The 13,683-nt window shown below is 36.1% G+C and overlaps 1 protein-coding gene across 1 annotated transcript; it reads left to right on the forward strand.

The window, feature by feature from the left end:
• The first annotated feature begins 1,449 nt into the window (after positions 1–1,449).
• LOC149166383 (uncharacterized) lies at positions 1,450–11,323 on the forward strand. The gene is made up of 2 exons (XM_089430150.1): positions 1,450–2,207; positions 11,272–11,323. Exons 1-2 carry the CDS (start codon positions 1,450–1,452, stop codon positions 11,321–11,323), a joined length of 810 nt encoding a protein of 269 aa, XP_089286276.1.
• The last annotated feature ends 2,360 nt before the right edge of the window (positions 11,324–13,683 follow it).

Consider the following 13,683-nt stretch of genomic DNA (forward strand, 5'->3'; position numbering starts at 1 on the left):
TGCCCTTTCCCAACCGGTGGTGTTCCTTCAGAATCAGACTCGCTGGGCCTTCATTGCTCCAGCTCGACCTCATTCCTTAATGCTCAGGTGAATGATGTCTGGTCTTCATTTAATATTATTAGCTCGGAGTTTCTGAACGTGGATGCACCGTGTGTCCCGGTTCCATACCTTCGGACAGGCTTCCCTCCTCTGGTAATTTCAATCCTATTTTTGATCGGGATTTAACTTTAGAAAACTTTGAATTTACCACAGAGAAAGGTCAACCCTCCTCTCCATTCGGTTCGAGCAGATCGCCTAGGGACTATGTATCCCCGTCCGTCCTACGTTCCAACATCTCAGCTGGAACTCGTTCCCCTCTGGTTCAAGCGGAGGCCTCCTCGTCCCTTCTTGGTTTGACCTCGATCCTGTGCGATAGATCCCCTTCTGTTCCCCTGTTCCCTCCGCTCCCAACCTGGATCCATTCCCCTTGGTTTCCCCTGATCCCTCCCATTCTAGCCCGGTTCCAACCCCCTCGGTTTTCATCGATCCCTCCTCTTCCAACCAAGACCCTCTACCTCTCCATGAAAGGCGACTGTTGACTGATTCGGCTTCCTCCCACAATGGAAGTTTTAACTCAGTCAATCACCTTTCGGATCCACCTCTTTCCCTTGATTTGAATGGTATATTTGGTATTAAGTTTAAAGAAAATTGTAATAATGTTGAATTTAACTCTATTATTAATAATGATAATAATAGAAATAACTATAAAAATAATAATCTAAATAACTATAATAATATTAATTATATTAATATTAATAATAATAACTATAATAATATTAATAACCATAATAATAATAATAATAATAGCTATTCTTCTAGTCATATTAACAACATTAATTTTATTTCTGTGGGTAATGTAGCTAATGGTTCTAAGGCTTCCTTTTCCTCATCTAGCAATAGGGTGGTTAATCTCTCCAAATTCTCTTTTGATCCTCATGTTTTCAGTCTTTTAGAAAAAGGTTTAAATTTTGCGGTTGCTCCAAGAAGAATCCTCGTTCATGATATTATTTGTGACATTGAATTTGGGATAAGGGATTTACCGGAGGCCTCTAAAGATATTATTAGGCAAGATTGCGCGGTTATCTTAAGGAAAGCTAAACCCCCTAAGAACAACCTTAGCAATTTAAGTATGGGGGATTTACGCAGTGCATTATATTAGATATCATTTTTTGGGATTCAACTGCGTTAAGTAAGTCATTCAAACATATGACCATTTCCATGAGAGGTAGTCGTAACTGACTAATTTCTCATGATTTTTGAATAGTTCACTTAGCACTCATTGCATCACCCGATGCAATGAGTGCTAAGTGAACTATTCAAAAATCATGAGAAATTAGTCAGTTACGACTACCTCTCATGGAAATGGTCATACGTTTGAATGACTTACTTAACGCAGTTGAATCCCAAAAAATGATATCTAACCTTAGCAATCTTGAGTTCGAAGCTCTAAAATCCTTGAACAATAACAAGGACATTATTGTTCTTAAAGATGATAAAGGAGGTGCAACTGTTATTCTTAATAGGGAGGATTACCGGAATAAGATGTTGGATCACCTTTGTAATAGTGGAAGCTACAGAAATCTTGATAAGAATCCCTTAAAAAAGATTTCTAAAACAGTTGTGCTAGCCATAAAATCTAATAGCACTGTTAGCTCCCTGAGTAAGAAGCTTATTGAGAGCAACCCTCTCACTCTTAGGATTTATGGTCTCCCTAAGATCCATAAGGAAGGGGCAGTTCACCCCATAGTCAACACTATAGGAAGGCCGACTTATCTTCTTGCTAAATATCTTGCTAACAAGCTCAAGCCTCTTGTTGGTCGAAATGAATCATTTGTTAAAGATTCATCCTCCTTTGTTAATGAGTTAAAGGATATCAGAATTGATCCAAAAGACATGTTGGTTAGTTTTGATGTGGTCTCATTATTCATGAATATCCCGATTAATGAGGCCATTGATGTTATTAATCGTATTACGGATCCTGATATTGCTCTCTTGGTTAAGATTTGCCTCACCTCCACCTTCTTTAGTTTCGAAGGCGAATTTTACAAGCAAACCTCTGGTGTTTCCATGGGATCTCCCCTTTCCCCTGTTGTTGCCAATCTCTTTATGGATTTCTTTGAATCTAAGGCCTTATCTTCAGCTCTTTTTCAACCTAAGCTATGGAAAAGGTTTGTGGACGACACTTGTGCCGTCTGGTCTCATGGGAAAGAGAAGTTAGAGTTGTTTTACCAGCATCTTAATAATCAATCAAATTCCATAAAGTTCACCATGGAAGTTGAAGTTAATGGTAGCCTTCCTTTCCTCGATGTTCTCATTTCAAAAAAGGATGATGGTTCTTTCTCTCATCAAGTTTTTTGGAAGAAAACTCACACAGAGCAATACCTTCATGCTAATTCCCATCATTTCCGTGCTCAGAAGCTAGGTGTTCTCAACACCTTAGCAACTCAGGCGCTAAAAGCTTCTGATGAATATCATCCTGATAATGAAAAAGCTCACCTCCTTAAGGTCTTCATTAATAATGGTTATAGTAAGTCCCAGGGTCGTAAAGCTTTCCTTAATGCGGAAAGAGGTCCTAAGAAGAGGATTGATCCCAAGGATCGATCTTCTGGGGTTCATCTTCCTTTTATTCAAGGGACCACGGATAAAATCGTGAGGATCCTGAAAAAGCATAATATTCCTTCTTCTTTTAGACCCCTTCGCACTATTCAAAGTTCTCTTCGTTCGGCCAAGGACCCTATTAACCCTAAGGATGGGAAGGGTGTTTATATGATTCCTTGTTCATGTGGGACTCCTTATATTGGTGAGACTGGTCGGTCAATAAATCAAAGGATTTGTGAGCATGTTGCAGACATAAAGCATGGAAGGTCTCGCTCCTCCGCATTGGCTGAACATGCGGAAAAAACCAATCATCACATTTGCATAGAAGAGGCGAAGGTCATCGCTAGGATTGACCACTTTCATCATCAGAAATTTAGAGAGGCCTTAGAGATCGAACAAAGGCCCGTCAATCTGAACAGAGACAATGGTTGGAGTATTAGCAGGTGTTGGATCCCTGCTCTTTCTTCCTAGATTTTTCTTGTTTTCCTAGTTATCTTCCTAATCTTTACTTTTTTAGTCTTATTATTATTATTATTTATTCAGATTATTTTTTTTTTTAATAATAATAAAGTTAAAAATTAGTTAATTATTTAATTAATTAATTATTATCTCAAAATTCTTATTGATATTATATCTGTAATATAATTTAATAATAGTGATATGATTTAATATTAAAATAAAATTATTTTATTGATCTTATTTGTTTCTTAATTAAAAAATAATATTAGTTATTTAAAAATTCTGATAGATTAATAATAAAAAAGTAAAAAATTAGTTAATTAATTAATTATTATTATAGTTTTTGTATCTCAAAATTCTTATTGATATTATATCTGTAATATAATTTAATAATACTAATATTATTTAATATTAAATGAAATTATTTTATTAATCTTATTTATTTCTTAATTTAAAAATAATATTAATTATTAAATTAAAATTCTTTTTAATTATGGGTCAAAGGCTTAGTTAGTTATTTCAAATTTTTAGTCAAACTAGTTGTTATTTCTAATGGCTAGTTAGCTGCTCTCATCATCTATTTATTCCATTTCCTAGATCTGATTCCTCATCTTGTCCTGAAGATGAACCACATTGGTTGGTTCGAAATGTGTCGACGGGATTTATTTTATGTGATTTTTATCGAAAATGTTGTTACAATTAATATGGATCACAGAAGTATAAATTCTACAAAACTTAAAGTGTCAAAAATAGGCCCTCTAAAAAAAGGGGTTGATGTTGCATCACCACTTTTCAAAATCAACATGAAAATCACTAACATTTTAAAAAAATGTTCATACTTGATACATAAAAAAAAAATTAAAGTGTCAAAAATATGCTTAAAGAAAGATGTATTCTGAATCAATACTTTTCAAAATCGGATGATTTTTTACTACCTCAAAAAAATGAGAACTCGGTACAATTCTCGTTTGGTTTTTCTAACACATGGTTTAAGACTTTGTTTTATATCTGATGTCACATTATTGATTAAAATAAAAATCAACATTTTGGATCTAAGGCATAGATCTCTTAAGAATACAATTACTATCTGCAATTCACCTAAGTTATGATTTGATTGTTCCATTACAACTTTTAATCAATTAATGAGTTTCGTTGGCTAATTTTATGTTATTTAAAATTTTTAAGCAATTAACTAGCAAAGTCTTTACTACATAGTGTGGATGTCCGCCCAATGAAATCTTAAAAGCATGATTGTAGAGTTTTTTCCACACTTTGAAGAACCTTTAGTTGATTGACTAATGGTATTCCTAATACAAATGCTTTATTTTATGCCTTTGATGATGCTAGTTGTGATGTTGGGGTATCAACGACTACTTCAACTACTAAATTTGTAATTTGATCAACAAGTTATGCATCTATCCTGCTAGTAGCTTTGGTTGGTGTCTCTAGCAAAGATGCCAATGAATCTTGCTACTGTTGGTCTTAGAGATACTTACGCGTCTTTTCTTTTGGTTATAAAGTCTACATGATGAATACTCTATTTTTAGGATTCTAGGGGTGAGGATAACACCTCTACAAACCACTCGCATAAGGTTCGATATCGATTATTGACCGACACTTTCTGTATGATATTCTTTCGATGGGACCGCTAATAACTACTGTTCTATCCACGTAGGTTGTCTGTAGTGGGGAAGCTTATAAAAAGTAAGGGAGTTAGGAAGTTAGGTATACATATAACCTTTTAACCATCCCACCAATGTCATCACGCTCATAAGCAAGCCCTATACTACGATGGTTGACACACATGGATATGTGTGAAGCTACAGAGCAAATCCATTCTACAAAAGAAGCTTTCAAGCTTTCATTATATGAACGTCCACACTCCACGCTTTGCACAATCAACTAATATTAAATTGGACGTGTACCAATTCCAAAAGAGTTAAAACACATTACAATTGAAAAATCCCTTCGCACATCCTTCGTTCCGCCTTGGAAGTTTCCTTTGCACAATGGACTTCCTGCATGACCCTACACATATGCCTAATTTTTTAATCAATTGATTCATAAAGTCTTTAGCATAGAAGAAATTTTTTCTGGTACACTACGAGAAGTGCTCACTAACATTTGTGCTTGTGCAGAGAGTTTTCTACAATTTACTATGTGAAATACACAATATGTGTGGGACAATGAAGGTGTCAAAGTGTGGAGCTTACAATGAAAAGGTTCATTGTGCAGCGAAAGATTTTTCTGCACAGTGAAAGCTCTGCACAAGGAATGCCCCACTTAAAAAACTATAAACCTAAAAAATAATAATGTATAAAATAAATTACATTAACTTTATAACCAAATCAAGTTTATTTAATTATAAATTTTATTCACAACTCTATTCAACTACAATTTTGTATAACTCTTAACAAATGCTTATGCAAAGAATTTAATATAATATGTGTTTTGTTTGCGTTCATAGTTTTCTACAAATTTTGAAATAATATTATTATATTTCATTGTATGAAGCTTTTACTATGCAAAGGATGAAGTATGTGCAGAAGAACGGGGTGCATAGAAACTATATTCAACAGTGATCATTGTGCAGAGCTTCCTTGTACATAATTGTCATTGTGTGGAGCTTACAATGAAAAGTTTCATTGTGCAGAACAAGCTTCTTTTGCATAGTGAAAGCTTCACACAAGGAATGTCCCACTTAAAAAACTATAAACCTAAAAATCATAAATATAAATTAAATTAAATTAGCTTTATAACAAAATCAAACTTATTTAACAATAAATTTTATTGACAACTTTTATTAATTGCTACTTGTGTTTACCTTTTGATATTCTAGAGATCTGATATATTTTCGATAATATTAGCAAAAGTTCATAATGAAGAAATTTGTGTAGGGTAAGGTTGACCCTTTTTTGTTTACTTTTTATATGTACTACTATGATATTGCAGTGTTTTATCAAAACACTTGTATAAGTGTGGAAAAGTTCAAAGCTAACATACAATGCCAGACAATCAACTTCTTTGCGCTTCATAACCAATATACAATATCATGAGTATCGATATTCAGAATATGGTGATATGTATATTTATTATTAAACTATTGCCAATAATACAACTCTGCACATATGCTTAATTCTTTAATCAATTGATTTCCAATGCCTTGAACACAAAAGAACTTGATTCTACTACATTATGAGAAGTGTTCACTGACATATGTGCTTATGCAGAGAGTTTTCTACACATTTCAAAATAATATTATTATGTTTCATTGTATGAAGTTTTTACTGTGCGAATGAAGGGGTACACTCGCAAAAACGAGATACGTGTGTTGTGCGGAGAAGAGATTTGTTCAAGGTTTATTAAAATAAAAAATATACAAATCTCTTTTTTACTTATTATTTAGGAACATATTTCTCACCTCCTCACGACATTGGGGACCCAAATCAATTAATATCAACTTCAAATGTCAATTAATATTGCCAATAATAGTGTAGACATAGTAATATGCCACATCGAAGTGCGGATGTATGTGAGTGCGGAGGTTTATGTTCCTTACTCCACACATCATCCTTCCGCACATATTTGAAATCGTTATGTTGTCATTTCGAAGCAAGAGAACCTACCTCTGATACAATTGTAACAAGAATTATTTAATAATGTTGAATCTGATGATTCTTATATATAGCATATGTATGGAAGTAGTTGTGCGAAGTAAGTTGTGTGGAAGTGGTTGTGCGTATACGGAGGTGGTTGTGCGGAGGAAGCTGTGTGGAGGTGGTTCTGCGTGTGTGGAGGTGGTTGTTCGGAGGAAGTGTGTGCCGAGAACAAATGCATGTGCACAGAGCTTTGATTGTGCCGAAAGCTTTGTGCAAAGTTTATTAAAATAATAAATATATAATCTCTTTTTTAATTATTTTTTAATCATGTATTCCACAAGGAATGCTTCCTCCTCACGACATCTAGGACCCACATCAATTGATGACAATTTTGAATGTCAATGATTGATCGAAGGTAGTTACTGAATACGTGTTAAAAATAACAACAAGAAAATCCTAATTTAATTTGTCCTTGAATTAAATTAGGAATTAAATTGTAATTTTATTCTCATAGCAACTTGTAACAATTAACTAAGTTAAGTTGACTTAGTTGGCTCAGTAAATTTGAGTTGGAAGTCTATCTAGAGTCATGTAGAGTGATTCCTAAATTTTAGGGCCCAGGTTGAGTTCTTATTGAATTATAATTATTTAATTCAATTTAACTGAGTTAAATTCAGTTAAACTAGTTCTAACTTATGGAGGAATTAGTGAGAGGTCAAGTGAATTAAATTGGATTTAATTCACATGCAATGATCAGTCAGATAATTGATAAATCACTCAAAATAACTCATCCATGTCAGTTCTTAGAAGACCCAGTTGAGATTAGAGTTCAAGGACATTGTACTATTAGTTGTATAATTTTCTGAGTTGTATAGATGGTGCATGCAATCAAGAGAAAGCCTATGATGGATTGTGCAGTTGTGGCGAGAGATTTTCCCAATTAAAATATGGGCTAATTCCCTTAGGGATTGCGCAATGAAGTAGGATCTTGGCAGACAACATATTTCGCTAAGTATTAGATTGCGCTGCTTTGTGGAGTAGTGAGATAGTTTGTACTTGTGCAAAGATTGTTCGGGTTGAACAAGCATTGAATTTTCTTCTCAGATCTTCTAGTTAATGCAATATAGATAGTCAGGGTTTTGAGCAGTTGCTTTCCTGAGAAATATATTGTGTTATGTGCGATTGAAATTCTTCCCTTTCTGCTTCATTATTTCATCAATCAATTTTTGTTTCCGTTGATGAGTAGAGTAGATTCATGTCTTTTGTTTTAGCATATCACTTAAGCAGTTTGAATCTATAGTAAAAATATACAATAAGGAAGTGGTTGTGCGGAAAATTCTTTGCAAAAATAGTTATGCATGTCAAAGAACAAATGCATATGCAAAGAGATTTCACCGTAAAAAAATTGTGCAAAGAGAATCATTAATTAACAGTCGAAGCAAAAGCTATACTACATCACAACTATTAATCTTATTTACAAGTGCTTTCTTCTTTAATTTTGTCATTTTTAAAAATTAATGTTTGGGAAAGAAACTCATAATGGGCTTTTCATATTACATTCGTATACTCTTTTTAACACTATAACATTCTTATATTCCTTTTAACACTATACCATTTGACAGATTTCGACATTTTTATAGATACTTAATGATAATGTTTTGATCTAAATGTTTTGATGCACCATTTTTACATCATCAACTTTGAATTAAATCTTTTATTGCTTTCAATGTTCCTTTTACGTTGTTTTTATTTTATGTTGATATTCCACGGTATTCCATGTTCAAAACTATGTGATAGTTTTCAGAAATAATTTGTTTTTATTAAACTTCTTATTTATGATAGTTTTTTAAAAAAATATGTATAAGTTTGTAATAGAATTTTTTATTTTTTTTTGGGTAAATCTATTCTCTTATATAATGTTTAAGTTAAAATGAATGTACAATTTTGCAAATTAAATTGGTTTGTGTTGAATCTTCTCTTTTAAGTTTGTTCTTTATGTTAAATATGTTTGTGGAAACCAAAATAACTTATGTCATGGAAATAAAACAATGTTTCATGTTTTGCTAGTCCAAAAATCATAAAAGATATAAAATGCAAGCGAGTTTGTCATTACACAATTAACCTAGGAGAATAAGGTGCCTTAAAAAAAAATGTAATACCTCAAAGGTATGCAAATTAATGTCAATATTATTTTAAATACCAATATTATGACAAATATTGAAGGTGACATTATACCAAAGGCTTGTATTACACATGTCAAATCTAGGGTTATGGAAAGCATTCAAAATAAACGGATAACTCCAAGTTAATAGATATAAAAATAGACAAGTTTCTCATGATCACCGATAGAAAAAGAAGTCCAGGGAAAATAAGTTGCATTCGTTAAAAAAACATATAATATTTTTAGTGTTAGTCAAATTTATGCCAAATGTTGACATTATATTAAAGTTTATGACAACATTATATCAATTGTTGGTGTGATATTGTCACTACAAAAGATTCCTTTTAAATAACTATAAGCAATACCAAGTAGCAACACCAAGACTAATTAGAGATTAAGGTTAGAGTTAAAGAATCATTGATGTATAAATTGGCATGAATATTTTATTAGAATAATTCATGACAATAGATCTTACACTATTATACAATCTCTTGTTTAATATGCAGTGTATTAATTTAGAGTTTAGATTTAATTTTACTAGATTAATGCTTGAAAGTACTGAAATAACTAAAATTAAAATAAAAGAAGCTAAGCATATAACACAATATTTACATAATGAACAAAATACGTACTTTAGGAAATACAATATGAGAAAAACTCAAGTAGAATATGAGACCTATGCTTTGCTCTTTCGTTGTTAGTTCTGAAATGAAAATATCAAGAAAGGGTCACTCACTATGGACTTGCCATGGACACTATTGTTGGGTGGTGTTATATTCTTTCCACAACTAGCCTACGTAGTTAACTGGGGCATTAGAGGGGGGGCAGAGCTCCCCTTCGTTGTCATAATTGCACAGTGGGGGGTCACAGGGAGGCAACAATCCCCTTGTCTAGGGAGTTTGAGAGAAGCGGGTAGCCCCCCTCTACGGGGTCCAAGGTAGCACCCCGGGAAAAAAAAATTTGGACCCTATATTAGGTTGGGAGGACCTACTTATGGTTTTTCGGTCCATGGTTTTGGACGCGATGGTTTTCGATCCATGGTATTGGATGCTTCCGCATGTATAAATATGTATTGTAACATTGAAAGGAACATAATGAAAAATCAAGCTGGTAGTCCCGGTTTTGGGATCCAGGGGAAAATCTTTGTGTGTATGTATTTTATGTGTTTTTTTCTCCCGTGGAAAAGTCGTAATTTTATTCATAAGACAAAATTACATTTTGTATATGTTGAAGAGCATATGCAGATGTTCTGTTCCGGCTTTCACCAAAACCAAAAAGATGTAAAAAAATAAAAAATAAAAGATTGAAGTAGCTATTGTTTTCTCCCTTTCTTCTTCTCCACCTTTCACCATCCTCTAGTGTTGGGGGTAGCAGTTACAATGGATAGCTGATTTTCTGTTATAGTTGTGGGAGAATCCTTGTCCGACTTCGATCCTTCTGATCCATGAGCTCTCTTGTTGCCAGGTATTTCCTTTCTTGTTAGCTGGGAACCTTGTTGCTACATGGGGTTTTTGGGGGCTTCCTCTTCCTTTTGTATGCTGTCCTGAACTATTTGTTCGTCTTCTTTTGCATTGTTTTCTACATTCTCTGTTGTGTCTTCTTCCTTCACCAATGGCTCTGTATGTTGCCATCCTTTCGGCTTCCGTTGCTGCTGCTTGTTCCTATTGGGGATGTTTCTTGCCTATGGGCATGCACTAAGCAGGTGGCCTGTTTGTAGGCATCCACGGCATCGGAACATTGTGTTTTCATAATCCAAGGGTTGTATCCACTGTGAATTGTTGAAGTTCAGTATTATACTTTCTGGTAGTCCTTGACTGAGATCTACTTCGATACATATTCTGGCGAAAGTAAATATTCCCTTTATGAGTCTCTCCTTGTCAGTCTTTATGAATTTACCCAAGGTATTCCCGATAGCTATTAAAACCTGGTGGTGCCAGAAATGTAATGGGAGGTTGTGCAACCTAACCCAGACTGGCATCTTTGATACCACCATTGTGTTGGCATCAAATTCTGGAAACCAAGGGGTGATGAAGAGTCCAACACTGCCCCAGAACCATGGCCCCTTGTTTAGGATAATGTCCATTTCCTCTTTTATATTGAATCTTACTATGAAAAACCCCTTGGGGCATAAGTAGATTTCGCAATTTGTTGTCCAGAATGTATGTAGCCATTGATGCAGTACATCAAATCTGGGCCAAAAACCATTAAATCTGCAAATGACTGCATTGGTATGTAGGTCTGAGTATATGGTATTTACCTCGGGTATAGCGATGGTGAGAGATGGGTTCTCAAGTTTTTGTTCTACTATGTAAGGCCCCGAAAGTTCAAAGGCAGTTGTAGGATTGATCTGTGCTTTCCCTTTGCCCTTGACTGCGTCCTTGAATGTGCCTGTGTTCTTTGTGTTCTTTGACCCAGTTCCAGAACATCCGCCCCGCAGACGGAGATTGACGATGATGGTCGAATCTGAAGTTATGTTGTAGGCCTAGAGGGTGTGATGGTCCTGCAAACTGTGTCCCATGTAGATCAGGTTTTGCTCGTGTGCAGGTATGCCAAGGAGACTCTGTATTCTAAATCTCAGATCCCGGATCCTACATCCTTGCTAGAGCCTTAGGCAGTAGTGCCTGCCTTCCGGTGCTTTGAGAAAGATCTGTGTGAGGTCCGTGATTTTAGGGTCCAATCTGCTCCGATCCGCTATCTCTTCATTTGTCACCTTGTCGTTCAGGCCCTCTACTGTGCTTTGGGCCTGTTGTATAGGCCAGGGTGTTGTCGCGGTGCTTGTTTGCCCCCAGATCTGGTTTTTCGGTAGGCTGTTCAGCACTCTGAGTGCCTGATCTAATGGATCGTATGCAGATCTGAGGGTATTATCATTTGGATCTGTGGCTCTTAGGCTTCCAGATTCAGTGCTATAAACCCCGTTGTTCCCATGACCCTGTGCCTGAACTGACACAAGTACAGTGGTTGCAGAAACCCACATCGTCACTTTTATATACGCCTCATCCCTAATGCTATTGCTGCATCGGCTGTGTGCCGGATCTGTTAGATTAGGGGCAGTTTTATGAGGTGGGAAGATGATATTCAGGCCCGCGGTGGCGATCCAATGTACTTTGGTATACAGGATATGAGCAGCGACTCCACCTGCCGCTCCGCAATCCAAGGCATCCCCGTAACCAATAGATCTCCCATCATCGGCTCTAGGGTAATGAGTACCCAGTCGAGCAGGTCCTACCTTCTCATTTACGCTGTTCTGCGTTAGCTTCGCCACCAAGGTTTGTGGTTTAAGGGTCTGATCATCTGTCGTGAGCCTCTAATGATCCAGCGCAGCGCTAATGAACGACATGAGGCCCTCACGACCGAAGAACTTCACGACGAATACAGTGGTGTGTCCCCGGGCTTCAAGGGATTCAATCCATTGCAGACAAGGCCGAAGCATGCAGGTGTCACTGCATCCTTTACGCTGAACTCGACGACCGTTGTAGCTCATATTTTTTCGTCGGCTTGGTTCCCTCCAATGATATGGAAATAATAATATTTTTCACAATGTATGTGTTTTATGTGTTATGCTCTCGCATTATTTATTTTCTTTGTTTTAGAATTCGTATGCAGGTAATTTCTGTATGGGGTTAAAACATACATTTGGTATCAGAGCTGTTTTGGCTTCAAGGGGACGCCTTTGTTGCTGAGGGGTTTCGCTCGGGCCTGTGGTAGACCCTGTTCAGTGGAAGATCTGCGAGATGATTCTAGTGGTAAAAGAAGATGGCAAGCAGTGAAAAGATAGAGATCGAGAAATTTAATGGTCAGAGTTTTGAGTTGTGGAAACTCAAGATGGAGGATTTGTTGGTGGATAAAGATCAATGGATCGCGGTAGATCCAGGTACTAAACCAACGGGAGTGATCGATGAAGAATGGAGGAAGTTGGATCGAAAGGCAAAGAGCACAATATGATTGTGTGTCTTAGATTCAGCATTGTTGAATGTATCAGGGGAAGCTACGACGAAGGCTTTGTGGGACAAGTTAAGGACTTTGTACCAATCTAAGTCTCTGGTGAATAAACTGTTCCTACGGAAAAAACTGTATAACCTGAGGATGAAAGATGGAGACTAGGTGACAGAGCATCTGAATGCATTTAATACTGTGGTAAGTCAATTATCGTCTGTTGATATCAAAATTTCAGATGAATATAAGTGCATTAGTTTGATGTGTTCTCTACCAGATTCGTGGGATAGTTTGGTTATTGCAATAGGTAGCAATGCAACTGCCTTGCAGTTTGATGAAATAGTCTCATCCTTGCTGACGGAGGAGATGAGACAGAAAAATATGGAGAGCCAGGATGGTGATGCCTTGTCTGTACGAGGACGGTCCCAGAACAGAAACAAAAATAAGTCATCGAGTGGGAGATCTAAATCTCCAAGAAAACCTGTAAAGGTGGTGTGTTGGAAATGCGGAAAGGAAGGGCACTACAAAAGGGACTATAAATCTAAAGCTCCTGACAAAGGAAAGGGATTTGACGATGCTCCTTCTGCAGAGGCAAAAACCACCTCAGATGAACGTGGGGATGTGTACTTAGCTTCTTCAATTACACATGTAGATCATGAGGCATGGTTGATTGACTCAGGTGCATCCTTTCACTTCACTCCCCATAGAGAGTGGTTCTGCGAGTATGAGAAATACGATGGTGGTGATGTCTTCTTAGGGGATGATAGGAAGGCTAGAATCGTTGTTCATGGAAAAGTAAAGTTGAAGTTGCAAGGTGGAAGGGTTAGAACACTTCCGGGTGTTCTGCATATTCCTGCATTAGCAAGAAATTTGAATTTTGTAAGCAAGTTGGGT

This window comes from Pinus tabuliformis, chromosome 5_1 (genome assembly GCF_031772625.1).
Source record: "Pinus tabuliformis cultivar Carrire ecotype Pingquan chromosome 5_1, CPIR1, whole genome shotgun sequence".
NCBI lineage: Eukaryota > Viridiplantae > Streptophyta > Pinopsida > Pinales > Pinaceae > Pinus > Pinus tabuliformis.

Excerpts from the sequence above, each read along its gene's own strand:
- LOC149166383 (XM_089430150.1), top strand. The coding sequence starts at position 1,450 with ATGATATCTAACCTTAGCAATCTTGAGTTCGAAGCTCTAAAATCCTTG. Across the intron at positions 2,208-11,271 it reads CAACCTAAGCTATGGAAAAG|TTCCAGAACATCCGCCCCGC; the intron begins GTTTGTGGACGA and ends TCTTTGACCCAG.